At 44.1% G+C, this 26,672-nt stretch overlaps 4 protein-coding genes across 10 annotated transcripts in view; all 4 read left to right on the top strand.

Annotated features, from left to right (window-relative positions):
• Positions 1-536: 536 nt before the first annotated feature.
• Positions 537-2,250, top strand: LOC133508823 (heterogeneous nuclear ribonucleoprotein A0-like). Its single transcript, XM_061835274.1, has one exon. It carries the CDS (start codon positions 616-618, stop codon positions 1,519-1,521), a length of 906 nt encoding a protein of 301 aa, XP_061691258.1. The 5' UTR covers positions 537-615; the 3' UTR covers positions 1,522-2,250.
• Positions 2,251-3,603: 1,353 nt separating this feature from the next.
• LOC133508822 (heterogeneous nuclear ribonucleoprotein A0-like) lies at positions 3,604-5,515 on the top strand. The gene has a single exon (XM_061835273.1). The coding sequence runs from the start codon at positions 4,052-4,054 to the stop codon at positions 4,982-4,984; it is 933 nt and encodes a 310-aa protein (XP_061691257.1). The 5' UTR covers positions 3,604-4,051; the 3' UTR covers positions 4,985-5,515.
• A 1,374-nt stretch (positions 5,516-6,889) lies between these two features.
• Positions 6,890-21,422, top strand: klhl3 (kelch-like family member 3). Its single transcript, XM_061836020.1, has 15 exons — positions 6,890-7,050; positions 9,156-9,317; positions 11,056-11,162; positions 11,245-11,366; positions 14,517-14,679; positions 14,957-15,066; positions 17,302-17,418; positions 17,717-17,866; positions 17,932-18,049; positions 19,562-19,759; positions 19,896-19,997; positions 20,076-20,204; positions 20,292-20,432; positions 20,511-20,654; positions 20,769-21,422. The coding sequence occupies exons 1-15, from the start codon at positions 6,911-6,913 to the stop codon at positions 20,795-20,797; spliced, it is 1,932 nt and encodes a 643-aa protein (XP_061692004.1). The 5' UTR covers positions 6,890-6,910; the 3' UTR covers positions 20,798-21,422.
• Positions 21,423-21,838: 416 nt separating this feature from the next.
• Positions 21,839-26,672, top strand: part of pdzd11 (PDZ domain containing 11) — a 163,598-nt gene continuing 158,764 nt past the window's right edge. The window contains exons 1-6 of one of the 7 annotated variants that reach the window (XM_061836031.1): positions 21,839-21,982; positions 22,768-22,868; positions 23,414-23,554; positions 25,591-25,689; positions 25,930-25,990; positions 26,101-26,639. In XM_061836031.1, coding sequence (XP_061692015.1) covers positions 21,877-21,982; positions 22,768-22,868; positions 23,414-23,554; positions 25,591-25,689; positions 25,930-25,990; positions 26,101-26,135 — 543 coding nt within the window. In that variant the 5' untranslated portion in view covers positions 21,839-21,876 and the 3' untranslated portion in view covers positions 26,136-26,639. The other 6 variants (XR_009797264.1, XR_009797265.1, XM_061836030.1 and 3 more) reach the window with 6 other exon arrangements.

Raw genomic sequence — 26,672 nt, 5'->3', positions numbered from 1 at the left:
GATTAGATGGAAAAAAGATGAAATGCTGAAAGGAAAAGAAGAAAATTCCAAAGAGAGGTGAATTGAGTGATAAATTTGGGGTTTAAGACTGTGTTGTGGCTTTTGAGAGAAATGGGGATTCAAACAAGCCTCAAGGTTTCAAACCAGGGTTAGTGTATGAATTGAGGGGTTCAAGCCCAATTTAGGGTTTCAAACAAGCCTTGGGGTGTCAAATTAAGTTTACAAAGAAAAAGTAGGTTTCAAGCCAAATTTAAAATTCAAAACCAGGACTTGAGAATATAGTTAGGGTGTGAAATTAAGTTTTGAAGGCAGAGTTAAGAGTTTCACGCCACTGTCAAACTACATGTTAGGTTTCGACCCGTTTCTTTTTTTAATTGTCATAAAGGCCATTTATTGATGTCTTTCAACATTTTCACGGACGCGTTCCCTTTATGAAAAGAAAATTGGCGTGGCGTGAACCGGAAAAGAGGCGGTACCCCCCCCCTCCCCCCCAAAAAAAGTCGTCGCGAGTGTGACGTCACACGGGTGCCTCCGTATAAATGTAACTGCGTTGCTTCCCTCGTCCACCATTTTGAGCGTTACTGCGCTGCGTTGGAAGCGTTATCAGTTGTAAACATGTCTGATCAGCTTTGCAAGCTCTTTGTCGGCGGCCTCAACGTCGACACTGACGACGACGGCCTCCGCAAGCACTTCCAGCAGTACGGCTCGCTCACCGACTGCGTGGTTGTGGTCAACAAGCAGCTGCAACGCTCTCGCTGCTTCGGCTTCGTCACCTACTCGACGCCGGAGGAGGCCGACGCCGCCATGGGCGCCAGGCCGCACACCGTCGACGGCAACACGGTCGAGGTGAAGCGGGCCATGTCGCGGGAGGACGCCAACAAACCCGAAGCTCTCGCTAAGGTGAAGAAAATATTCGTCGGAGGACTGAAGGACGATATCGAAGAGGACCACCTGAGCGAGTATTTCTCCCAATATGGCCAAATCGAAAAGTCCGAGGTGATCTCCGAGAAGGAGACCGGTAAGAAGAGGGGCTTCGGCTTCGTCTATTTCACGGACCACGACTCCGCCGACAAGGCTGTCGTGATTAAATTCCACACCATCAACGGGCACAAAGTGGAGGTGAAGAAAGCCCTGACCAAGCAGGAGATGCAGGCGGCCAACCGGGGCGGCATGGCCCCGAGAGCGAGGTCCGGCCGAGGGATGAGGGGCAATCAAAATGGCTACGGTGGCAGAGACTATGGCGGAAGCTACAGCTACGGAAATGGCGGCGGAGGCTACAGCTGCGGCGGGGGCTACGGGGGATACGGCGGGGGCTACGGTGGTGGCTACGGCGACCAGAGCGGCGGCTATGGTGGCGGTGGCGGCAACGGCTACAGCGACTTCGGCAGCACCTACGCCCAACATTCCTCCGGCTACGGGCCCATGAAGGGGCCCTTCGGGGGCCAGCGGAACCCGGCACCCTACACCCGGGGAGGTGGCGGCGGGTACCCCAGGGGAGGATACGGCGGCGGCGGCTACTAGGCCACAACATCGCCGACCAAACCTTCCAGATTACACCTCCAGCCCCGGATTCGGACGTCAAAAGTCAAAACTCAGTAACGGGGGGAGGGGGGTCCGACCCCCTACAAACAAAATGAAGACCTCAAAACAGGTAGGAAGGTCACTTCCCAAAAAGATCCTGATTAAAACAAAATAGGACATGTTGGAAAGAAAAAAAATATTACGCTATAAACTTGTACCAGTTGCCCACGCGTGTAGTCGACGTTAAAACATTTAGACCCACTTGCGTTCACCCATTGTTAAAAAAAAAAAAAGAAAAACATTGAATGTAGGCCTGTTTTGATATGCTTATTTTTAATATTTAGATGTATTGTTTTGATTTTCAGTGTACAAGCGTGAGGAAAATTATTTGATCTTGTTTTTTTTCGTAGCTGTTGTCACGAGGCCATTTTGTGACTCCCACGTTTGCCCCAAATTAAGATGGCGGGAGGCGCACTTGCTATTGTTTCTCTTCCACTCATGCTTGTGCCCCCCACCCCTCCAAAAAAAAAAAAAGAAAAAAACGACCACGCTTTTATTTTAGCTGGCGTATCGACCATCTAGGGTCTCTTTTTGTTCACCCCCCCTTTATTCAGCTTGCAGAGCAATTATCCAAATGTATGCTGTGTATTTTCAATTGTTAAATGACAAACTCATTCATTTCCTGTTTTGGAGATACTTCTCTGTATGTTCATTATTAATTTTTTTTTTTTAATAAAAGGTTACACCACATAGCTTAGTTTTACTTATTGCTCAAGTTTATCCACAGGTCAGCTTTGTAGTTAACAGGTGGGTGTATATATACACATACATAAATTAAAAAGTCTGCCCACGGCCAATGCATGTAGGCTATGTAGGGTTTGACCATGTGACCATTTTCAGTGTGATCTATGAACTCTCGCATATCTTGACTATAATATTATGTGGACGCCTTTTTTTTTATATATATATATATATATATCTATTTTTGCTCATTCCTGTTGATTATCCCTACATTTAGGTGTTCTTACTCGTATTCCAGTAGGCTATCCCAGCCAAAATAGCCCGTAGCAGTTTGTTTGTAGGCTACCGTCAGGACCCGGTTGATTACCTGGGGTCGGTTGTGATAGGAGTCTGAAATATCTCTTTAGGATATCCACATCCAGCCAACTAGGTATGTAAAAATCAACCTGTCTTATCTATGTGTTGGTCAACCATGTATGGAAGCATTTTATATTACCTTTTAATCCGAGCTAATACTTTTATGTTAAAAATAAAGCCATTGGGGCGGGTGGAGGGGGAAGCGAATGTTGCTCCACCATTTTAAATTAACTATGGCAACGAAAAGTGGTGGAATTGTTTTGGTGTCTCCTCCAACGAAATGTCAATTTTGTGCACAATCTCACCCAGTTTTTCTTTCATCCCACCCACCCCGTCCCTTTAGGTCTGGACGCGGACCAGGTCCGAGGAGAAGTCAGCTCAAATGTGCCGGTGGTGTGTTGAGGGGGGGGGACGGACCGGCAATGGCGCTTGGCGCGTTTTTCGCTTCAGGTGACGTTTCATTTTCTATTCTTACTAAAAAAAGCTACGCTATGAAGTTGACACAAATGCAGAAATGGATCAAAGACCTTTTAATAAACTTCAGTCAGGAATGGAAAAATCAAAATTGGACATTGTGATAAAGTTGACTAAAATCTTTATTCATGTTTTTTTTTTTTTTTTGTTCCCCCTTTTGCAGGATTGTGGTGCTGACATCCATAACAAATGTTTTTTTTTTTTTTTCACTTTTTATTTTTTATAAATAAAGTATGATGAATACAATATCCTTTATGTCAGTTATTTACATTGGGTTGGCGTTTGCACGGTTTGCCGTTCATAAAATGGGGTTTAACTTATTTTTTCCCCACAATATTCACACAAACTTTAATCTTAATTGCATGCATTCTTATTCTTTGTAGTTTAATTGTAATCCACAAACAATGGAGATATCAAATCTTGGTAAGGAACAGTATAGTAGTTGCTTCAAAGTGATGGAGCACTAGCTGTATGTAACTGGAATTTTATTAAAGATACATATTGGTTTGTAAAACGTAAGCTAAGTACCAGTGGTGACAAATCTGGTGAAACTGATTTGAAATGTACCGTTGGTAAAATACAATGGGAGCACGTGCAATGCGGTCTTAAATGCCAAATGAGCAGGAAATGAAAATTAATAAAATTATAGATTTATAGTTTACAAGATGAAAATTGTGGCGTGAACGTCCTCCTCAAAAGTCATTTTAAAATAACCGTTGAAATTCAAGTGTAAAAAGCGAAACGTGCAGTTGTAGAATTTCCGAGGTCAAGCGAAGCGGCGCTTCAATCCGATTGGCCCGTCGGCGCGACCGGAGGCGTCGCCCGTTTTCAAGACGGACCAATCGGCGGCCGCAACGTTTTATGAAAGGCAAGCGAGTGAAACGGCCCGCCCTGCCCGTGGCTCATTGAAGAAGGAGAGGGACGGTGTGTCGCACCTTCCTCAGCGCAAAATTCAGTCATGTCGTCCAAACTTACCAAGCTTTTCGTCGGCGGCCTGAACGTGGAGACGACGGAGGATGGCCTCCGCGGACATTTCGAGCAGTTCGGCGCGCTCAGCGACTGCGTGGTGGTCATGAACCAGATGCTGGGCCGCTCCCGCTGCTTCGGCTTCATAACCTACACGACGCCGGAGGAGGCCGACGCAGCAATGGCGTCCAAGCCACATGTCGTTGACGGCCGCAACGTGGAGCTCAAGTGGGCCGTGGCCCGGGAGGACGCCAGCAACCCGGAGGTGTCGTCCAACGTCAAGAAGATCTTCGTCGGCGGCGTCAAAGACCACCTGGAGCCCGAAAACCTCAGCGACTACTTCTCCCAGTACGGCCCCGTGGAGAAGGCCGAAATCATCACCGACAAGATGACCGGCAGGAAGCGCGGCTTCGGCTTTGTCTTCTTCGAGGACGGCGAGTCGGCCTCCAAGGCGGCGCTCACCAAGTTCCACACCATCAGCGGCTCCAAGGTGGAGGTGAAGAAGGCCATGAGCAAGCAGGAGATGTCCGGCGGCGGCGGTGGCGGCGGCGGCGGTGGTAGAGGCGGCCGAGGTCGCGGGAGAGGCATGTCTACTTACGGCGGAGGAAGAGGCGGAAGCACCGGCGGCGGTTACAGCTCAGGCGGCTACGGCGGCGGAGGCTACGGGGCGAGCAGCTACGGCTCTGGCGGCTACGGCGGCTACGGAGCCAGCAGCTACGCCAGCGGAGGCTACGGGGGCGGCTACGAGGAGTACGACAGCGGCATGGGTGGCGGCTACAGCAACGGGGACTTCGGGGAGGGCTACGGACAGCAGCACTCCAGCTACGGCGCCATGAAGGGGGGCGGCTACTCTTCCTACCGGAGCGCGGCTCCGTACAGCAGAGGCGGCTACGGTCGGGGGGGAAGCTACGGAGGCGGCTATTAGTTCCCTCCAATTTTTTTTGGATACGGCCTCGGGAGGGGGAGGGCAGCTGTCCGGGATTCCTGAGAACATGAAAACACGCAACCAAGGAGAGGCGGGGGGTGGGGGGGGGGTCACCGTTGCTCCAACTGAGGAAGGGAGAAGCGTCCACTACCATCACACCCCCCACCAGTCTCCTTTTTCGAATGGATGAGTCCCCCATCCCCCTTTACTCCCTCCATCTGTCCTTTTATTTCTCCTTACGGAATCTACTACTACTACTTCAGAATTGTGAATTGTTGATGGAAAAACAAAAAATGCCATTCGCTCTCTACTTAAGGACACTGTTGTCAACTGCTTTTCTCGCGTCGATTTGTTTGTTTTGATCCTGAGTTATTTTTTTTTTTTTTTGTTATTGTTTTTTCTCAGGGTTCGAAGTCAATTTGTTGGCGCGACACCTTTTTGGGTGGCTTCCACAGCAGACTGTCCCCCCTCCCTTCCCTTCCCCCCCTTTTTTGATTTATTTGTTTAGATTAAAACTGGTTTGAAATCATGTCCAGCACACCTACGTTCTGTTTTATTAAAGTTTTTAATGTTCAGAAAACAAACAATTATGGTCTCTCTTTAAATGGTATGAGTGGGGGTTTTTTTTTTTTGGGTGCACCTTCACGAGTGCCGACCAGGGGGCAGCATCGGTTTAATTGTCTGCCATTTCCATCCATTTTCTCAGCTGCTTATCCTCACAAGGGTGCTGGAGCCATTCCAAGCAGGAGGAGGGGTACACCCTGAACTGGTTGCCAGCCAATCGCGAGGCACATGGAGACAGATAACAGTTGCATGCACAATCACACCTTGGGGCAATTTAGAGGGTCCAATTAATGTTGCATGTTTTTGGGAGGAAACCCACGCAGGCACGGGGAGAACATGCAAACTCCACACAGGCGGGTCCGGGATTGAATCCGGGCCTCAGAACTGTGAGGCCAACGCTTTACCAGCTGCTCCACCGTGCCGCCCATGAATGCAACAATTAAGAATAAAGATGTATGTTTTAATAGCAACATTTTTAAATGCAGTTTTCAACGTGTGGCAGGCTCAAAAGTCATTAAAATACGCATTGCCATTAAATTTAATATCTGAATTAAAAAGGGCAATGTGATTAAAACCTGGAAAAAATTAATCACATCCAGTATTTAAGTGTGATTGGATTGATGCAAAACAGAAAATATTGCTTATGAATGTGCTGAAGTCTCATAAGTGAAGATATATTAGAACTGTTCGATGATTTTAAAAAAAAAAAAGTCAAAGCATTACAAATGTAATTAAAACCAGAATTTGTACGAGTTGGAATTGGAAGGAAACCACAAAGAGGCAAGTCCAACATATTTTCCTGGTATTAATTTAATACAAAGTATTAAAAATATGATACAAATGACAATCACTGTTGACTTGTTAAATGGGTGAAAATTAAATGTCATATTCCACCATTTAATAAATTTAGCATCAAGCCACAAACTTGTCGGTGCTGTACTTAAATTTTCAAGAAACTGTTACAAAACATGTTTCTACTTACTCATCGATGGATGTATTTCATAAAAATATTAAATGGTGCAATTAATGAGGTTTTAAGATTATATTTTTTAATAGAAAATTAGTAACAAATTGTCTCATGTGCAAGAGTATTGTATAAAAAAAAAAACCCATCACTTTCAACCATAGGTTCTGTACTTCTCACTCCGCACCAATAATGTGGTTTTAGGTAAATAACATTTATGTGGTGTTAAATTATTAAATTGATCTGATCTTCGTATAATTTGACATTTTAATCAACCATTTAAAGATGATTCCCTTGCCTTCACCATTTCATCTTATTACTGGCAACCACTTCAGGGTGTAGCCCGCCTCCTGCCCGAAGACAGTTGCAATCCCTTGTGAGGATAAGCGGCACAGAAAATGGATGGACGGATGTGTGGCTTAAAACAAACAAACGGCGGACGGAGTGGTTTGAGTTTCGGGAATAGACGATCTTTGTGTCGGTGGGCGCCTGCGGTGCGTTTGCGCGACTCCGCCAGGATGGACGATGTGTCGCCGGGGTGAGTTCTCACCATAATTTCCCACTATTTTTCCTTAAATATATATATGTATGTATGCATGTATCTTTTGAAATAACGCCCAGCTCAGGTCATTTTTATCACGTCCCGTTAGAAGCAAAAGGCGCACCCTGTTTTGCGTTCGAGCTCCCATCCTTCAGCTAATAAGCTAGCGTTTATTTTTGTAATTTTTTGGGGTTGATGTAAGCTAACGCGCTAAATTGGTCAATAAACTTATTTTGTGGAGAGGGGGGGGGGTAACGTTTGTTATGTCACCTCATAAAATTGCCTTCTGCTTTTACGCCCTTACAATAAAAAGCCGACAACAACTCCCGCTGGGTAAGTCAAAGTTAAAGATGCTACATGCTAACGCCGGTCAACTTGACTCACAAATACGCCACGGGAAATTCTCAGTTTATTTTTGTCGTTGTTTTTTTTGGAATGAACAAAAGTTTTGACGGATGTGGTTATCTCCTAAAAAAAACCACTCGAAAAGAGCTTTTTCATTGTCAAAGATAAGAGGGGACAATTCTGACCTTTCAATGAAAGCAAATGGCTTTCACAAACTCTAAATATTAATTACGGTATTTTGAACTTTTACTTCCTTGTGCTGGAGCCCACTGCGTTTTAAGGTAAACAAACACAGTGTAGCTCACCCGCTGGCTGGCGGATGTCATAGATTTGCTTTATAGAGTGTTTTCGACCACGTGACCTCATCCGGGGCACGCGGCCATGTTGGATGGGTTCGCTCTACTGACGTGCTGTTCACTCTATGGCTTTTGGAGTTACACAAATGTTTGTACGACTATTAAAAGTGACGCATAATGGCTAAAAAGACTCTGGAAAGTTATCTAGCTCATTAGACAAGAAGTGCGCTTGGATCGACAGTATTGACCCATATACCTTGGAGAAACACAAATGGAGCACACGAACGTGTTTGTCGGTAACCTATCCAGACATCGTCAACTATCTCCTCTTCTTGACAAGCGTTTATCCCGTGGATCAAGTAAAGAATTACAAAGGTCTGGAGGTCTACAACCGATTCATCAATAGCTGGGTTCGTCATGCGGCAGTATCCATTGCACAATGCAATTTAAATATGTACCACGTGATTACAGTCAGTGTCGTGTTGAATTATGTTGATTATACCAACGAAAGAGGTGCACATTATTATTTTCATTTTTGTTACCGAGAGGGAGAGAGAGAGAGAGAGAGAGAGAGAGAGAGAGAGAGAGAGAGAGAGAGAGAGAGAGAGAGAGAGAGAGAGAGAGAGAGGTTCGACTGGGACGAGTCCCAAGTAGAGCCGGCACCTCTTTCTCCACTTCCACGGCTACATTTTTCACTCAACTCACAAAACAGCTAGCGGTGCGGTAAATCGTTTTTGCAAATTTATTATAATAAAACAAAATACAGATTTTGGAGGCATCCATTGCATTCACACACGAGTATTATGTCAGCCCTTGGCCCTAAAGAATACTTCTCCTTCGCAGAACTTAGTTATTGCTAAGTAGGTGTGAAATTCTAAAAAGGTATCCAATACTTACCAAGAACAAAATGCTTCGAGCAAACTCGGACGTAAGGGAATGACTTTGCTGCTTGATCGGCTCTGCTAATACGAGACCGCCACAGTTGCCGCCGTTTGGTTGCTAACTGCTCCGTATTCTCGCACTGGATCTTGATCACATCCGGCAGTCGAAAGAAAGACTCTTTACAACGGCCGCTTTCGTTCGAGCGACCGATCACACAGTGCGCCCCCTTTCGTACGCCTTTTTGAAAAGATTCTTGCTTAGTTACGGTTTATTTACTTGAATTCACCAAACCAAAATGGCGCCCGCGTTCTAAATGGGAAGGTGTGTGACGTCAGTCGAAAGCCGTCTATACAGCAAACTCTTTGGAAATGGCTCAATGTTTTATTTTTTGCCTCAATTATTGAACTTTTCGCAAATATTTTCTTGCGAGCGCCGCTTTCACCTGGCAAGAGCACTAATAGGTATGCTGGCGACATCATACGGAAACCCCGAAATCTCTCTCTACCCCATTTCCAGATGGGTAAACCCAACAGTCAGTATCACCATCTGTGGAATGAGTAACTGTTAACTTGGTTCCAGACCCGTCGTGTCACGCGTTGCCGGTACGGAGGTCCCATCACGACCCGTGTGCCACGCCGAGCCCGAAGGAGAAGAGGAGTCCGCGGCGGCCAATGGAGCGATGCTGACCTTCAACCACACGCATATGAGGAAAGCCTTCCAGCTCATGAACGACCTCAGAGGGTATGTTATTGTTTTTCATCTTTTTCTTGCCGGATCAGCCTTTTAGGTTCCAAGTGTCCATTTTAGGGACATTTTGCCAGGGATGAGAATTTTCCGCGGATTTTTTTCTGCTGAAAATGTCATTTTTGTGAATCGTGTAAATCCGTTGAGAAAATTTTGGGGTGTGGCTTGACGCGGGGCGAGGCTGCGATCAGGACCGGCCGCCAGCATCTATCGGCAACGCCTGTCGTGAAATTGGTCACAGCTGTGATAGCGGAAAACGGCATCGCTGTCTGTTTGCATTAAATTTGGTGTTGATAATAACGACAACGTTCCGATTTCCGGCAGCATTTTGGCGGTATTTCGCTCTGATGTTAACATTTCATAGAGAAGCATTCCGTTTACTCCGCCATAGTCATGACTTATGGACATACGTACACATATGTTATCGAGCGGTCTGCACGTTTGCCAGTATGGCGAAGGTCTCGGAGTGAAAAGTTGAAGATTGTGCCAGGAAAATGTTTCAGGCGGGCACGGCTTGGGGAAAAAAAAAAAAAAAAAGTGTAACCGTGCAGATATGAACGAATATGGTATCAACATTTCGAACCGAAAAAGTGGACGGCCACGGCAAAGCGCTGTGCACTCTGTGTTCCGATATGATCAATAATGGAAGCCGAGGAGCAAAAAATATCCACCATATCCAAACCAGGAAACACAAAGGTAAGTTGGATGTAAATTTCTCAAATATTATATACAGTAATTGACAACTATTAATACGATTAGGCCCATCTGTACACACATTTTATCGCTCACTTTTATATTTTCTTGATCATTCTCTCTCTCTCTCTCTCATATAATATATATATATATATATATATATATATATATATATATATATATATATATAAACAAATTACTTGTGTACTTATTTCTGAAGTATAACTTGTAAGTGCAGTAGCCTATTTGATATAAATTTCACTCAGTCTACATTTTTATGTCTGAAGTTTGGCAAAATTATATTTGGTTGTTTCGACTCATATTTTAAGTTTTCAAAATGTTATGATTGCCCCGTATTTACACTGTTAGAAGTAACCAGAGGTCACCATTTCACAGTGTGTTCAATAAAAAAATTTGCCAAATGCAGACATTTTCAGTGTTTTTCCAAATTGGTCATTCTCATCCCTGTTTTGCTTATTCAAGATGATTTGAAAATTCATCTCCCTGAAGCCGTTTTTTTCCCCCCCTTGTCCACATGAAATTTTAATAGGGGTACCTATTATGAATCATCACACTAAATTTTGCGAGGAATGTTCTAAAAATGGCACAGGACACAAATAATTATTATTTGCGCTTTAAATGTTGAATTTGACATGCTTACTTGAATGAAAATTTCAAAATAATGTCATATAATATAAAGTATTTATTTATTTGTAAAGTATAAGGAGTTTAGTTTTTGGGAAGATATGTAGCCCTTCATATGATCAGTGCTCACAAAATAGCCCTCAGCCTCAAAAAAAAAAAGTTTGCTTGACCCCTGACCTAAGGGCACGCCATTCAGTCGGTCTCAGGAAACCCACAAACAAATCTCAAAGAACCATTCCCCGAAAAAAACACAGAACGTCTCCTATTTTGGTTTGAAACAACCATTTTTGCCTCTTTCAAGGGGTCCGTCATTGAAAAATTGGTGCTGTGGATTGTTCTGAATGCTGCCATATTTGATACATCGCATTAAAACACAAACATTTTATCCATCCATCAGAAAGAAGATGCTGTGCGACGTCCAGCTGGTGGCGGGAAGCGTGACGGTGGCCGCGCACCGTGTGGTCCTGGCGTCCTCCAGCCCGTATTTCTGGGCCATGTTCACAGGTTCTTACCCCATTTCGCGTGCGTAAGTGTGTACGTTTACGTGTACCTCAATGCTAGAATGTGTGTGCGTTTGTGCACGTAGGTGACATGAGCGAGAGCAAGGCCCAGCAGGTGGAGATCGGCGAGGTGGACGGGTCCACGCTGACCAAGCTGGTGGACTACATCTACACGGCTCAGATAGAAGTCACCGAGGACAACGTGCAGGTACATCGAATGTCCTCCTATTTGCGGGCCGCCATTCACGTGTTAAGTTACAGTGGAACAAATCAGGAAACGCAAATAGCCTCACTCACACCAAGAGTGTCCAATTAATGTTGCATGTTTTGGGGATGTGGCAGGAAACCGCTGATCTTAAAAAAAAAAAAAAGACTGCATAGTGGATACGCATCGAGGTTTATGTCGATTGGTTGAAGGCAGTTGGTCGCCATCTTGATGCTCCCAAAACGTGTGGAGGAGATGATTTATAGGTTGGATTATGGTCGGGTTTTTCCCCTCAAAGTTTGGCATGTAGAATTCAAACTGGTCGTGTGAGCTTGACATTTTTTCAGTCCTGGTAACATGAAGGATTTTTAATTTGATTTGGTAAGCCAAAAAAGGCAAAATGCAAAGGAAAGACACAGAACAGCATGAGTAGCAAGAAACCTTGCATATTACCTACGGCCCGATTTCCGTGACATGTTAACTTTTCCCAAAATACGCTGTGATGCACTATCATCATAACGTAGCAAACAACTAAGCATTTTTTGTCAAAAAAAACGTTCAATTTTAAGTCAATCAGTTAGATATATTTTTGGAAATAAGGATTTGCAATGTGAAAATACATGCTAATCGCGTTGTTCATTTGTTGTCTCTGCGTCGTAAATTTCAACTTGTTTGCTCGCATTTGAAAATCAAATTCAATTTGCAGGGTTCTATAATATGAAATGCATGAAAAATTTCACACAAAATGTGTTTTCTTGCTTTTCTACTGATGAAGTTTGGGAAAATATTTACATTGCTTTTTCGCGAAAAACAGTCAGCCTATAAAAGTGAAGCAGAGAGTGAACAGTGAACAACAACAACCGTAAACAAAAGTTGTTGTTCAAGTGAAGTGAGCTCATCAGAAAATTAAAAAAAAAAAAAAACTCTTCAAACAATCTTTCTAACTTAGCTGTGGAATGTTTTCTCACAGTCATGAAACTGGCGATTAACGCACAGGTCGGCGTGGTTGTTTTGGGAGTACCAAGATGGCAGATCGCGACTTCAGTTTTCGCAGCCAATGAGCCATTCAGTCTTTTTTTATTAGATCGGTGGAGGAAACGCACGCAGGCACGGGCAGAACATGCGAACTCCACTCAGGCGGGTCTGGGATGGAATCTGGGACCTCAGAACTTTCCAGCTGAGCCTAAATGCAACATATATTTTGAATTTGAGTACTTTTATATTTTAAGTTATCCTGCCAATGTACACAGCCTTCAAAGATAGTAAGACGTCTGTTTCAAATTGTGTGACTGTCTGTGTCGCAAACCTCCCAAAATTCAACTTCTATGCTTGCGTTGAAAGCGGTTTTACTGGCTCTATGTGAGAGAAGCTACTTGTAAGCTTGAAAAGACACCAGCTAAGTCTTTTCTCCTCATTAATTCCAGCAGTGTAACCACACGTGCGATCGCGTCTTTGTAGCGTGTACGCTTCCTCTCATTATTAGTCCAGGAAGTGTGCGCATGGAGAGAGACAGGAAATCCTCTCGCTCTTTGCTGCGTGCCGCATGAGTGCACAACCGCCGCTAATGTGTTTCGTGGATCACCGTCTTGTTTGCCATGCCCCGTTGAAGGTGTAGTCACAGTTTGCTAATCAATGTGCTGTTGTTTGTGTTGACGTCTTGCTTGTCTAAAAATAAGTTTCTCGTTTAACAGAGTGCACCTGATTATAAGCCTCACCCAGGACATTTGTAAAGGAAATCCCATTTGGTCCATAATTAGGCTGCAGCCGTGTAAAAGCCGCAGGTGCCTACATTGAAACACGAGATATTTACAAAGAAAGACGGTACACAAAAAGAGTTTTCAAAGTTTAAATACTTTAGCTTAGCTTAACATAGCAACAACACGGTGGCATGAAGTGGGCTCATTTAAAAAAAAAAAAAAAAAAAAACATACTGGTAAAAAAAAAAAAAAAAACAATAGCCGCAGCAGCTACACAGTAGCAACACGGTAGGACAGCACTAACAGGGCTGGTTAAAAAAAAAAAACATACCGGTAAAAGTCACTGAGACACGGCAGTAACATAGCAGCAACACGCTAACGTGGCGCTAACAGGGCCAATTAAAAAAAAAAAACATACTGGTAAAAATCACTGAGACACGGCAGTAACATCGCAGCGACAGGCTAGCGCAGCACTAACAGGGCCGTTTAAAAAAAACAAACAAAAAAAAAAAACATACTGGTAAAAGTCACTTCCTCGGCACACATATTCCACCGGTGTCACTCTTGCCTTTTCTTCTCGAGTGCCCCCTTCCGGCTGTTGAAAAAAATGCACAACTTCGCAGCATCACCGCATAAACCGCAGGGTTGAAAGTGTGTGAAAAAAGTTGTGCCTTATAGGCCAGAAATTACGGTAAATACAATAAATATCAACATGTATCTATTTGATTGGGGGCGGCATGGTAGAGCAGTTTTAGAGCGTTGGCCTCACAGTTCTAAAGACCGGGTTCAAATCCCAGCTCCGCTTGTGTGGCGTTTGCATGTTCTCCCCGTGCCTGCGTGGGTTTTTCTCCGGGCACTCCAGTTTCCTCCCAGATCCCCAAAACATGCATTCATTGGAGACCCTTGTGAGGATAAGGGGCTCAGAAAATGAGTGGATGCATGTATTTGATTGACCTGTGAAGGACTCCACTTCAGCGGACTGACCGAGATAGTCATCCAGCTCCGGGAGAGCCCTTTTTTTTTTTTCATTAATATAATGATATTCTAATATTTAATATTACCATTTACTGCAGTAGTGTTGGGTAAAATATATCTTCTTTGAAGAATTTTTCTGACAGGCCTATTCATAATCAAAGATACAGTATGTATGTTAGACTGAGGGATGATTAGTTTGTGTGGTTGAAAGTTTTATTGAACAAAGCGCAGTCAACATCAGCGCTAATTTAAGTTAGCACGTCTGTGGCGTTTCACCCATGTTAGCATCAAGATACCGGACATTGGTAGTTTTCAGTCATTCTTTTTACACGTCCCGTTCACAGCTCGAATCAAGCATGCTTTGCCCTGACAGCAGTGCGCTGGACAAAATCTTGAAAACAGGAGCACCAAAAAAACGGGGGGGAAAAAAAAAAAACCTCATCGTGCGTCACGAGAAGTTTGTTTTTGCGCTTTTCTTCAGGTTCTGCTGCCAGCCGCGAGTCTTCTCCAGCTGATGGACGTGCGTCAGGCGTGCTGCGACTTCCTGCACTCTCAGCTCCATCCCTCCAACTGCTTGGGCATCCGAGCCTTTGCGGACATGCACGCGTGCGCGCAGCTCGTCGGGCAGGCGCACGCGTACGCCGGTGAGCGCCCCGGCAGTTGGTACAAATGTCAGACTAAAAACAAAAACCTGCGTTTCGAACCAGACCAAGTTCACACGAGACCTTGGCAAAACTCACGGAACAATTTTTGGCGACGTCACCACAGAAATTGATCGGGCGTGATTATAACCACGTACACTGGAGCCTTGATTTACAAACTTGGCGTACTTTGGCGGTGTTTGTAAATTGAAACCTTTGTACATTGGAAATAATATTCCCATTAGAAATTCATCTTTTTGTGTGTGCGCGTGTCCCACAGAGCAGCATTTCTCCGAGGTGGTCCAGTGCGAGGAGTTTGCGTCTCTGTCCCTGCAGCAGGTCTGCAGCCTCTTCTCAAGCGACAAACTCACCGTGTCCACTGAGGAGAAGGTCAGCAACGCAAACAAAAAAAACACAAAATAAACGCTGACTGACAGGGCTGGGTCATGTGCTCTTGATAAATAATCATAAAATTTCAAAAAAGAAACAAGTCCTTTACTTTTTCCACAATTTGAGTTATACGTGCAGAGGACAACATGAAAAAGTTTGCAGAACATTTTTGCAAGTACATTACAGCCTCGGTTCTCGACCGCAATACGTTCTAGAAAGTGGTATGAAAACTGATTTGTTTGAAAACTGAATCAACCGCCGCGCGCGTTTTTTTTTTTTTTTTCCAGGGTTTTTTGCGGGGGTTCGTTCGCATTCACAAGAACAAACCGCGTCGTGCGTGGGTCCACTGGTCGGGCCGTGCGCGCTACGTTATTTCCCAGTTTTGTTGGGGGCGTTCAAGTACCGATTTTCGTTCGAAAACAGAAGCAAAATAATCTCGAAATTTGTACACCTGTGTACACATCCTGTACACATAAGCAGCACTTTTTTTAAATGCTTTTTTTGCTCCATCTTTACAAACCCATCTATCTATCTATCTATCTATCGATCTATCTATCTATCTATCTATCTATCTATCTATCTATCTATCTATCTATCGATCTATCTATCTATCTATCTATCTTCTATCTATCTATCTATCTATCTATCTATCGATCTATCTATCTAGCTATCTATCTATCTATCTATCTATCCATCCATCCATCCATCCATCCATCCATCCATCCATCCATCCATCCATCTATCTATCTATCTATCTATCTATCTATCTATCTATCTATCTATCTATCTATCTATCTATATCTATCTATCTATCTATCTATCTATCTATCTATCTATCTATCTATCTATCTATCTATCTATCTATCTATCTATCTATCTATCTATCTATCTATCTATCTATCCTATCTATCTATCTTCTATCTATCTATCTATCTATCTATCTATCATCTATCTATCTATCTATCTATCTATCTATCTATCTATCTATCTATCTATCGATCTATCTATCTATCTATCTATCTATCTATCTATCTATCTATCTATCTATCTTCTATCTATCTATCTATCTAATCTATCTATCTATCTATCTATCCATCCACCCCCAAAATGTTGCCTCAACTTGGGAACACCTTTTTTTTTTTTTTTTTTTTTTTTGTGCAGTTTCTCCAACACGCTCATTGGGACCTCGAGAGCTGACGAAAAATATGTCTGCGTCCTTTCCCAGATGTGGACCTCTCGAGACAATTTCTTTGCATTCATGCTCTGTCTGGTCTGTTTCTTTGTGACAGTGAAATTAGGTGCTCACGTCAAACGAAACAAATGCACACTCGAGGACCTTCCGCTTTTTGTATTCTCGCTCCTCTGCGCTTACAGCCATGTTGTTAGTGCGAGGGATGTGCTTTGGACTACGAAAGTTGACTAAAAAGAAAAGAGGAGAAATGAATGAATGTCCAAAGTTTAAGGAAGTGTTGTGCTGGAGGGTGAGCACATCGATTTCACTGTCGGGCGCTCACACGTGCTTTGACGCAAACGTGCAGTTGCTTGCTGCTTTCCGATAACAAAGCCGAGTTGTTGGTCTGAGGGCGCCACAGGAAAAGATTGTAAACGAGCAAGCGAGTGTTCGCTCATGCACACTCTTTGGGTCCAAAGACATCTTGCAGGGGAAGATTTTTGTTTTTCCAAGGACTCCCCTTATAATCTAAATTACATCCAATTAACCATCCATCCATTTTCTTTGCCGCTTATCCTCACAGAGGTTGCAGGGAGTGTTGGATTCTCATGCGTTTTGATTATATTACTTGCACTGTATGCTGTTTTGTTTGTCCATCCATCCATTTTCTTTGCCGCTTATCCTCACGAGGGTGGCGGGGAGTGCCGGAGCCTATCCCAGCTGTCAACGGGTACACCCTGAACCGGTCGCCAGCCATTCACAGGGCACATGGAAACACAATAGTCGCACTCACAATCACACCTCAGGGCAATTTAGAGTGTCCAATTAATGTTGCATGTTTTTTGGGATGTGGGAGGAAACCGGAGTGCCCCGGAGAAAACCCACGCAGGCCGGGGAGAATTTAATTATCATTGTGGCGTTAAAGCTTGATTTGAATCTCTTGTTTGGAACCCTCAACCTTGTTTTAAACACTGTCTCTCACCCTGATTGTGTACCCTGATGTAATCTCAATTTTTTTTGGTGGGTTTGTCTCGTCCTGGACTCCGCCCGACTGGCCCGCGCAGGTGTTTGAGGCGATGATCTGGTGGATCAAACAGGACAAGGGCTCCCGCGTGGAGCACATGCCCAAACTGATGGAGCACGTCCGCCTGCCGTTGCTGTCCAGGGACTACCTGGTTCAGGTACGTCGGTCCGACGTCTGCGCGCGCTCAAACACGCGAACGTCTCTTTACGAGTCGTAATTCTGATTTTAAACACCAAACTCATAAAGCCCTACACGGAAAACCAGAACTCTAGCTAGATATTATCTTTTAAAAGACTAACCTAGGCTTTAACTATCATTTGTAATTAAAAATAATAATTATTATTATTAATATTAACCATGATTTGCAAGCCCAACCCTTTTTTTAAAAAAAAAAAACGAAACTTTGATTGAAACTGTAAGCCTATTTAAGATGATGACCGCGTTTTGCCTTTCAGATAGTAGAAGAAGAAGCGCTGATCAAGAACAACAACACATGCAAGGATTTCCTGATCGAGGCCATGAAGTACCACCTGCTTCCCGCCGACCAGCGGCACCTCATCAAGACGGACAGGACGCGACCGCGCACGCCCGTCAGCATCCCCAAGGTGCCACGCGACACGTGCGTATGATTGCGCGTGTGCGCGACATCTTATTCTGTGCGCGCGCTCAGGTTATGATGGTGGTGGGCGGCCAGGCTCCCAAAGCCATCCGCAGCGTGGAATGTTACGACATCCAGGAAGATCGATGGTACCGGGTCGCCGAGCTGCCGTCGAGGCGCTGCCGAGCAGGTGCGTGCTATCGTTACCGTGGCGACGTTCAACGCGGGATTCCGGAATTATTCATTTTTTAGATCATGTTATATTACAGCCTTAATTTCGAAATTGAGCACATTTTTTTCCCCTTTGAAATTCTACACACAAGACTCCACATTGACAATGTAAAAAAAAAATAAAATAAATAATAAAAAAAAAATATATATATATATATATATATATATATATATATATATATATATATATTTATATATATATATATATATATATATATATATATTTTAAGAATCAAGCCATTGCTTTTTTTTAACTTTTCGCTTATTCGCTAAAATCAACATCTGAAAACCAATTTGTGTGAAGGAAGCTTGTTGAAGTGATACATCTTGACTAAGAGACAAGCTTTGTACGTCAGGAATGAGCTACCTTTAGCCTGGGTTGTTAGTGAGAGTTTGAACAAGCTTTGTTCTGCACGGACACATTACAATATTTTTTTTTCTTCCAAAAGTAAAATCATCTGGAAATCATATTTTATGCTAGTGTGAGATCTGTGGAAAATTATATTAAACCGCGCTGTTATTTTTGCGTGGCGTAATATTTTATTTTTTGATATGCAAATATTCTGTTATTACGTTGTTGTTTTTTTAAGGTTTCAATTTTATGCACCTGCATTTTTGTACTCTTTTGTGTTTAAACATTCATTTCACATCAATGTGCGATATATTTTGAGTCATTTAAATACAATTATTTTATGATTCTTTATGATTATTATGATTATGATTATGAATTCATGATATTCAAGCACAGTGTTAAATGAAAATTCCGGTGTATGTATGTATCCAATAGGTTATGTAATATCTATTCTATCTTGATAATGTGATGTTAAATCCTCTCTCAGTTAATGTTTTTTTTTGTGGGAAGATTTTTAACGGCAATTACGAATTTTCAGGTGCGGCGCCATTTTGCGCGGATGCGACGTGTACTGTGCAGTTCTAAACGCTCAATTACATGCGGATTTCTCGGATTTATCCTCATCCGATGAAGAAATAGCAGTATGGGTTGATCGGGAAGACGGAGGATTAGTTCCATACAGATTTGAACCCGCGGCTGTAAATAATGTTGAATATTCGGATGGTTCTTCGGGCGGAATGACGGCGAGTCTGACCAGCGAGCTCGGTGGAGCCGTGAGCTATTTCTGCATCAGATGAGGATAAATCCGAGAAATCGGCGCCGGGCATAAACGGTGTCCCGTCTGATCGAGCGTTTGGGAACGCCACGTAACACGTCACATCCGCGCACGTCGGTCACGTGACTCGCCAAAAGGGGCGGCGGCCCTGAAAATTTGTAATTGTCGAAAAAAATCTTCTCAAAACAATGAAATGAGAGACGATTTAACATCACATTATCAAGATAGAGTAGATATTACGTGACGTATTGGATACATTGTTACTCCAAACTAGCGGAATTTTCCTTGAAGGTGCAAACTGTGGATTCCGATGTTTATGACCCGTGCGACGTGTGGGCGCGCAGGCGTGGTGTCGGTAGGAGGTCGGGTGTACGCGGTGGGCGGCTTCAACAGCTCCCTCCGCGAGAGGACGGTGGACGTGTACGACGGCGCACGGGATCAGTGGAGCCCCGTGGCCAGCATGCAGGAGAGACGCAGCACGCTGGGCGCGGCCACCTTGGGCGGGCTGCTGTACGCCGTGGGGGGCTTCAACGGCAGCATAGGTACGCGGTTTTTTTCGGGTTATAACTGCTGTACGCACAAAAAAATGGCTTCCATTTCCGTCTGTATGAAACAGATTGTGAATTAGTCGCCCATTGTAGTGTGTATATTAACTTCCTGTCTGTGTATGTCGCTCAGGTCTGTCCACAGTGGAGGTGTACAGCCCGAAAAGTGACGAGTGGACGTACGTGACGCCCATGAACACGCGGCGGAGTAGCGTCGGCGTCGGTGTAATCGACGGTGTGTGTTTGAGGGCGTAAACAATCGCAAAAAAACGACCCACGTGTCCTCATGACCGTTTGTGTACGTGCGACTCAGGTAAGCTGTACTCTGTGGGCGGGTACGACGGAGCGTCCCGTCAGTGTCTCAGCACGGTGGAGGAATACGACCCCGCCTCCGATCAGTGGGCGTACGTCGCGGACATGAGCACCCGACGCAGTGGAGCAGGTGTGACGCACCTGCGCGCGAATCTCCCGAGATCCCATTTCCCATTTGACCGACGATTTAAGCACGTGTGCGTCTGCGTCTTCGCAGGCGTGGGAGTGCTGGGGGGGCAGCTGTACGCGGCCGGTGGCCACGACGGACCCCTGGTGAGGAAGAGCGTGGAGGTTTACGACCCGCCCAGCAACACGTGGAGGCCCGTTTGCGACATGAACATGTGCCGCCGCAACGCAGGTCGGAGGACGCGCCCGTCGCGCGGCGACGGTGATAAACACGAGCATGCCGCGATGCGTGTCTTTGTGCGCGGTGCAGGGGTGTGCGCCATCAACGGCCTGCTGTACGTCATCGGAGGCGACGACGGCTCGTGCAACCTTTCCTCCGTGGAGTTCTACGACCCGGCCGTGGACAAGTGGAGCCTCGTCCCCACCAACATGAGCAACGGTCGCAGCTACGCCGGTGAGTCGCAAGGTTTTGCGCGTTTTCAACACTCGTTTTTTTTTTTTCTTTTCCATAATCATCATTAGCGTTGGTGCGTACCGTGGTCCATATTTTATTTGTTGTCGTGCGCAGGCGTCGCAGTCATCGACAAACCTTTCTGAGCGCAGCTTGGACGCAAAACACCCGATGGCGGCGAGAAGCGACGGACGCGAAACGCCGTCGCCGCTTAAAAGGGGCCAATTGGGATTTGTTACTGGAAACATTTCAGATCCGGATCGAGTTGCTGTTTACACTGTGGAGGACGCGCCAGACGGATCGCGACGCAGCTAAAGAGACGCGCTTTGCCGTCGAGCGTGCGTTTTTTTGTCGAGTTCTCTGGACGGACGACCCGGTTGGCGCTCACCGGACCGACACCAGTAACGACAACATGTTTACACTCTTTCTTATATGAATACAAGACATTTGTAAAAGTGTATTTGAAAGACTCAAAAGGATGTAAACAAATATTTGTATGCTCATCAGGAGGAAGAGAAGCACTGCTTAAGTCACGTACTACTGATGCACTGAAAATGATGATGATGATGTTGAACAAAGTGGTGATCCATAACGTTTCAAGTGTGCCAAAAATATGCTGTACTTGTTTTATCCATATTTTATATTTACTGGCAACGAAAACAAAATACTTTGTAAGTGTCCAATTACGCGGCAAGCATTTATATTGTTTTGTCAAAAAGTTGCTTTTAAATAATACTTAAAATTACACTAACGCTGATGAAAAAAAAAATGTTTTGACGTTTAATTGTCCATCCATCCATTTTACACTGTCAGGTCACGGGGTTAGGAGCTTTAGCAGGGATGCCCAGACTTCCCTCTCTCCTGCCCGAGGCGTTCCCAGGCCAGCCGGGAGACGTCTCTCCAACGTGTCCCGGGTCGTCCCCGGGGTCTCCTCCCGGTGGGATGTGCCCGGAACACTTCACCAGGGAGGCATCCCAATCAGAAGCCCCTGAACCGGTTGCCATAGAGACTGACGACAATCACACCTAAGGGTAGTTTCGAGTCTCCAACTAATGCATGTTTTTGAGATGTGAGAGGAAACCGGAATGCCCGGATTTAAAAAAAAAAAAAAAAAACACGCAGGGACGAGGAGAACATACAAACTGCACACAGAGATTCGAACCCCAAGTCCTCACAACTCGCTCTAAGCAGTTGCTGCACCGTGCCGCATAGCTACAGTACATGTATGCAAGTCTGCCTCCCGTCGATAGGGGGCGATAGTGGTGAACGTCTCCGGTTGTCACATATAAGGAAGCAGCAGCAGCACCCGTCGCTAACAACAGAGCCATTGGGTGAGATTAAATGTGGATTCTGTCATTTTTTGTCATTTTAACCGTCTAAAACGTGTGCTTCGTGTACACTAGAATGTTTGTGAGTATGGTACAAGTGAACTCAAGTGCGTGTTAAACGCTGCAAAGCGCTTCCTGCTGCGGCTAGCTGCTAAGCTAACGCCAGTCGACGCGGTGTTGACAAATGAAAAACGACAACAATTGTGTTCGTTTTAAACCACGTTACAAAATTCAGCGTTTCGAGTCCACCTCTCATTTACCGCGGCTGACAATGAAGTGTTACTGTGTGTCTCGGTGTTTTTCCATCGTCTGGCCCGGTTTCTATGCGTAAAAATAGAAGCTGTGGGACAAACTTAACTTGTAACTAACCGTGAAAGTTGGGTGAGAAGGAAGGGAAAGAGGAGAAGAAAGGGAACTAAAGGAGGGAGGCATCTCGCAACGATTTTAAGGTCCTGAAGATGAGTGAGATGAAAGGAAGGCAAAGAGGAGAGGATGAAATACATGTAAGGGCAGAACAAATGAAAGTTGTGAAAAAGAAGGTAGCTCATGTACAGAAGGTTGGAATGATGGTATGGAAGATGTGAACGAAGGAAACAAGGAGATTTCAAATGGAGGCAGACATGCACACAAATTCTCACCTGCACATAAAACCCAAGCACTGGCCTTGAGTACAAACCTTCACCCTTGTTTGAAACCCTAACGCCAGCGCAAACTACTCCATGGTACTTTTTGAAGTCTCGTAAAGCATGCAGAATGTTTGTGTATTAATATACGTTAAGTGTGCACAGCAGCGACAATGGATCAGAAAATTCCCTACGATGACTACCAGCTGCCTGTGGTCTTCCTGCCCTCTTACGAAAACCCCCCAGCGTGGATCCCTCCTCAGGAGGCAAGTGACTTTTTTTTGTCTTTCCACATTTGAAAGAGTCGATGGTCTATGCAGGATCTTTCCTGGCTGCAATATTGTTAATGATCTTTTCTGTGCCGGCTCACCCGCCCAGCAATTGGTGCAACAATTATTCAATTAGGCAACAACTAATCCATTATCGAATAATCCACAAGTATTTGAATAATTGATTATTCTCTGATTCCTTATGTCCTCAAAGAAGAGTTATCATCTTTGAATTTTTGCAAAAATGCGCTTGTACTGTGACAAAACATTTTGACCATTTTCTGATGTTAGGGACCAACCCCACTAATCAAACTTTTTTTTCATAAAAATGTTTTCATACGCATACAAAAAAATAACAGATTAATCAATATTTAATATAAAAGCTAGGCACAGCCCAAGTTTATACACTGTAATACTGCAATTGTTTGCGAAGGTGAGCTGAAATCTGCAGGCGGCGGCCAATTTTAAACTTTGGGCGCAGGAAGAGCCTTCGTATACAAGCCACGCCAACGTGAATTTTCCACCATCTTTTGCCGTTTTAGCGGCTCCGCCACCCCGACTACAACAACGAGCTGACCCAGTTCCTCCCTCGCACTGTGATCCTGAAGAAACCTCCGGGAGCGCAGCTGGGCTTCAACATTCGCGGCGGCAAAGCATCACAGCTGGGAATCTTCATATCCAAGGTGGGCTGTGGGACTCTTTCCAAGCATTGTTTTGCGCAGGAATCTTTGTTCCAATTTTTAGCGTGACTTTCACATGCGGTTGAAAGAAAACAAAAAAGGACAATGGCACAAAATTTTGCTTTTGGGAGTTTTTCCACATCTATATTTCGCCTGAAAAATTACCAAGACTTTTTACAGATACAGTAGTCAGTAGGTACAAGTAATTGACACCCACCTAACCATAAATATACCACAAAATGTAATCCTAAAACACTTCAATTGCAGTTCAAATAAATTATACATTAACCTGAAAATAAATGGGGAATGGATATACGGTAATTCCGGGCCTACAGAGCGCACCTGGTTATAAGCCTCACCCAGTACATTTGTCAAGGAAATACCATTTGGTACATACATAAACCGCACCTGTGTAAAAGCCGCAAGTGCCCACATTGAAACACGAGATAGTTACAAAGAAAGACGGTAGAGTTTAATGTTAACGCTAGCACCACTGCGCTAACGCTAATGCTAACATTAGTGCCGCCACGCTAACAATAGCGCCACCGCGCTAACAGGGCTGGTTAAAAAAAAAAAAAACATACTGGTAAAAATCACTGAGACAGGGCAGTAACACGCTGGCGCAGCGCTAACAGGGCCGGACCGGTAAAAGTCACTTCCTCGGCACATCTATTCCACCTCTTACCTTTTCCGCTTGAGTGCCCCCTTGCCGCCGTTAGAAAAAATGCACAAATTAGCCGCAAAAACCGCAGGTTTGAAAGTGAAATAAGCAAATTTTGAATTACATACACAAATGCTCAGAATAAAATTGAGGTGACTTGGAAACGTTCTTATTTTTGGAGGAAAAAAAATCACATTTTTCCAATGAAGATAACAAAAATAGAGCCAATCAAATTGATGGTGGTTTAAAAGGGATAAAACACAATTAAAGTTATTTCAAATTTGCTTGCATTTTTGGACATTTTCACTAAAATCCAAAAATATAATGATGTTATTCTGTTTACTGATGAGTCCTAAATCACTTTGATTAGTTCAAAAGTAGCCAGCAGGAGTGCTAACAGGGCCGGCTAAAAAAAAAAAAAAACACATACTGGTAAAAATCACCGAGACAGGGCAGTCACATGCTAGCGCAGCACTAACAGGGCCGGACCGGTAAAAGTCACTTCCTCGGCACATATATTCCACCTCTTACCTTTTCCGCTTGAGTGCCCCCTTGCCGCCGTTAGAAAAAAAAAATGCACAAATTAGCCGCAAAAACCGCAGGTTTGAAAGCGTGTGGGGAAAAAAGTCGCGGCTTACAGGGCGGGAATTGCGGTAGATCATGTTGATTTTGGAAAAATTCTCAACGTAAGAAAGGATTACAGAAAGAATTGAAACAACTCTGTTCGGGCAGGTCTGTAGTGGCGTTTTATGGAAAATTTCAATTTTTTTTTTAAAGAAAATATAAAGCTAGGTTCTTAAACTTCAAATTAAAAAAAATTCTACGGCAAAGAGAATTAATGAGTAGCAAACTATCAGGGAACTACTGGAAGGCTCTTGTTACGCTTTACTTTGTGCCAATTATATTTGCTCCCATTGAGTTGTGAGGATAAGCGGCTCAGTTGCACTTGGTGATTGCAACTTGCGGTTCTTATTAGACGTTTTGTTTTGCCCTGAAAATATGGATTTTTTTTTTTTTTTTTTTTTTAAACGTAGTTCGGTAAACATAGAGATGTTTCCTTAGCATGAGGAATAATTGGGAGCAATCATTTGTATTTTCACTATTAATCGTGATTATAATTTTGGCCATAATCCTGCACTCCAACTACAAGAGTGATGCAAAACTATGGAAGCTGCTAATGAATTATTATTATTATTGTTTTAAAATTTTGATCCAAAAGTGGGATTGAATCATCCATCCATCCATTTTCACTGCCGCTTATCCCGAACGCTGGAGCCGACCTCAGCTGACTTCGGGCGACAGGCGGACTACGCCCCGAACCGGTCGCCAGTCAATAAAATGTATTTCATTGAGAATGGGACCGCTTCCGCGCCGGCAGGTGGTCCCGGACTCGGACGCCCACCGAGCGGGACTGCAGGAAGGGGACCAAGTTCTTTCGGTCAACGAGGTGGACTTCCAAGACATCGAACATTCCAGAGTAAGTCGCCATGTTTTTGTGGGATTAACAAAAAAAAAAAAAAAAAATAAGTTGGTGACACTCATTTGGTTACTGAGTGCAAAAAAAAAAAAAAAAAAAAAAAAAAATGTGACACACTCAGGCCAGAATTCCGGAAGATTTAAAAATATGGCGTGAGTTGACGGTTCAGCTCATTACTGACTGATTTAAAGTTGACCTCTGCTGAACTCGTGTGCGCGTTTGTTTGTTTTTTTTCCCCAGGCTGTGGACATTCTAAAAACCGCACGAGAAATCCTGATGAGGGTCCGATTCTTCCCTTACAGTAAGTTGTCTTCCAAAAAAAACATTAAAACAGTAACAGACAGGGAATCATTGTCATGTCAAGACATAAAAACAACAACAATAAAAACACTTCCTTGGTGTTCTGTACAGACTATCAGAGGCAGAAGGAGAGGACTGTCCACTAGGGGGCATCAGAGACAAGAAAGAAGGACTGATTCAGGAGCCCGTCTCTGTGACGTCACCCCCCCCCCCACCTCAGCGTCGTCTTAATAACGGTGACTCAGCTCATTTGCATCTAAGAACACACACTTTAACAAAGCTTTTAATTGGCTCATAGGAGCGGAAATATCTGCTAATCTATGTAGAAATACGCGCGCATGTGTGTGAAATGTAAATATTAGTCACACCTGCGCCAAAATATGAGAAGCCATCCGGAGCTTTCTGCGAAAGTGAACTCATGCAATAGATCAAACGCGTCGGCTCGGCTGCGTGAAGTTTTTAGTTGTCGTAAAATAGACGACAGACTTACGACATTATCGCTCATATTTATGAATTGTCACGTTTGGCTGGATTGATACGCTGCTTGATATGACTTTGATGTCGTCATGTGGACGGAATTTTATTTTTTAACAGATTCAGTCTCGCAGCTGCTACGCCGCCATTTCTTACTTTATTCAATTTCCCTCACTGTATTGATTTTTTTTTTTTTTTTTTTTTTTCCC

This window comes from Syngnathoides biaculeatus, chromosome 11 (genome assembly GCF_019802595.1).
Source record: "Syngnathoides biaculeatus isolate LvHL_M chromosome 11, ASM1980259v1, whole genome shotgun sequence".
Taxonomy (NCBI): domain Eukaryota; kingdom Metazoa; phylum Chordata; class Actinopteri; order Syngnathiformes; family Syngnathidae; genus Syngnathoides; species Syngnathoides biaculeatus.
Note: the sequence above shows the minus strand (reverse complement) of the source record. Positions and strands in the feature narration are given on the sequence as shown.

Excerpts from the sequence above, each read along its gene's own strand:
- LOC133508823 (XM_061835274.1), top strand. The coding sequence starts at position 616 with ATGTCTGATCAGCTTTGCAAGCTCTTTGTCGGCGGCCTCAACGTCGAC.
- LOC133508822 (XM_061835273.1), top strand. The coding sequence starts at position 4,052 with ATGTCGTCCAAACTTACCAAGCTTTTCGTCGGCGGCCTGAACGTGGAG.
- klhl3 (XM_061836020.1), top strand. The coding sequence starts at position 6,911 with ATGGATGGACGGATGTGTGGCTTAAAACAAACAAACGGCGGACGGAGT. Across the intron at positions 20,205-20,291 it reads CACCCGACGCAGTGGAGCAG|GCGTGGGAGTGCTGGGGGGG; the intron begins GTGTGACGCACC and ends GCGTCTTCGCAG. Across the intron at positions 20,655-20,768 it reads CAACGGTCGCAGCTACGCCG|GCGTCGCAGTCATCGACAAA; the intron begins GTGAGTCGCAAG and ends TGTCGTGCGCAG.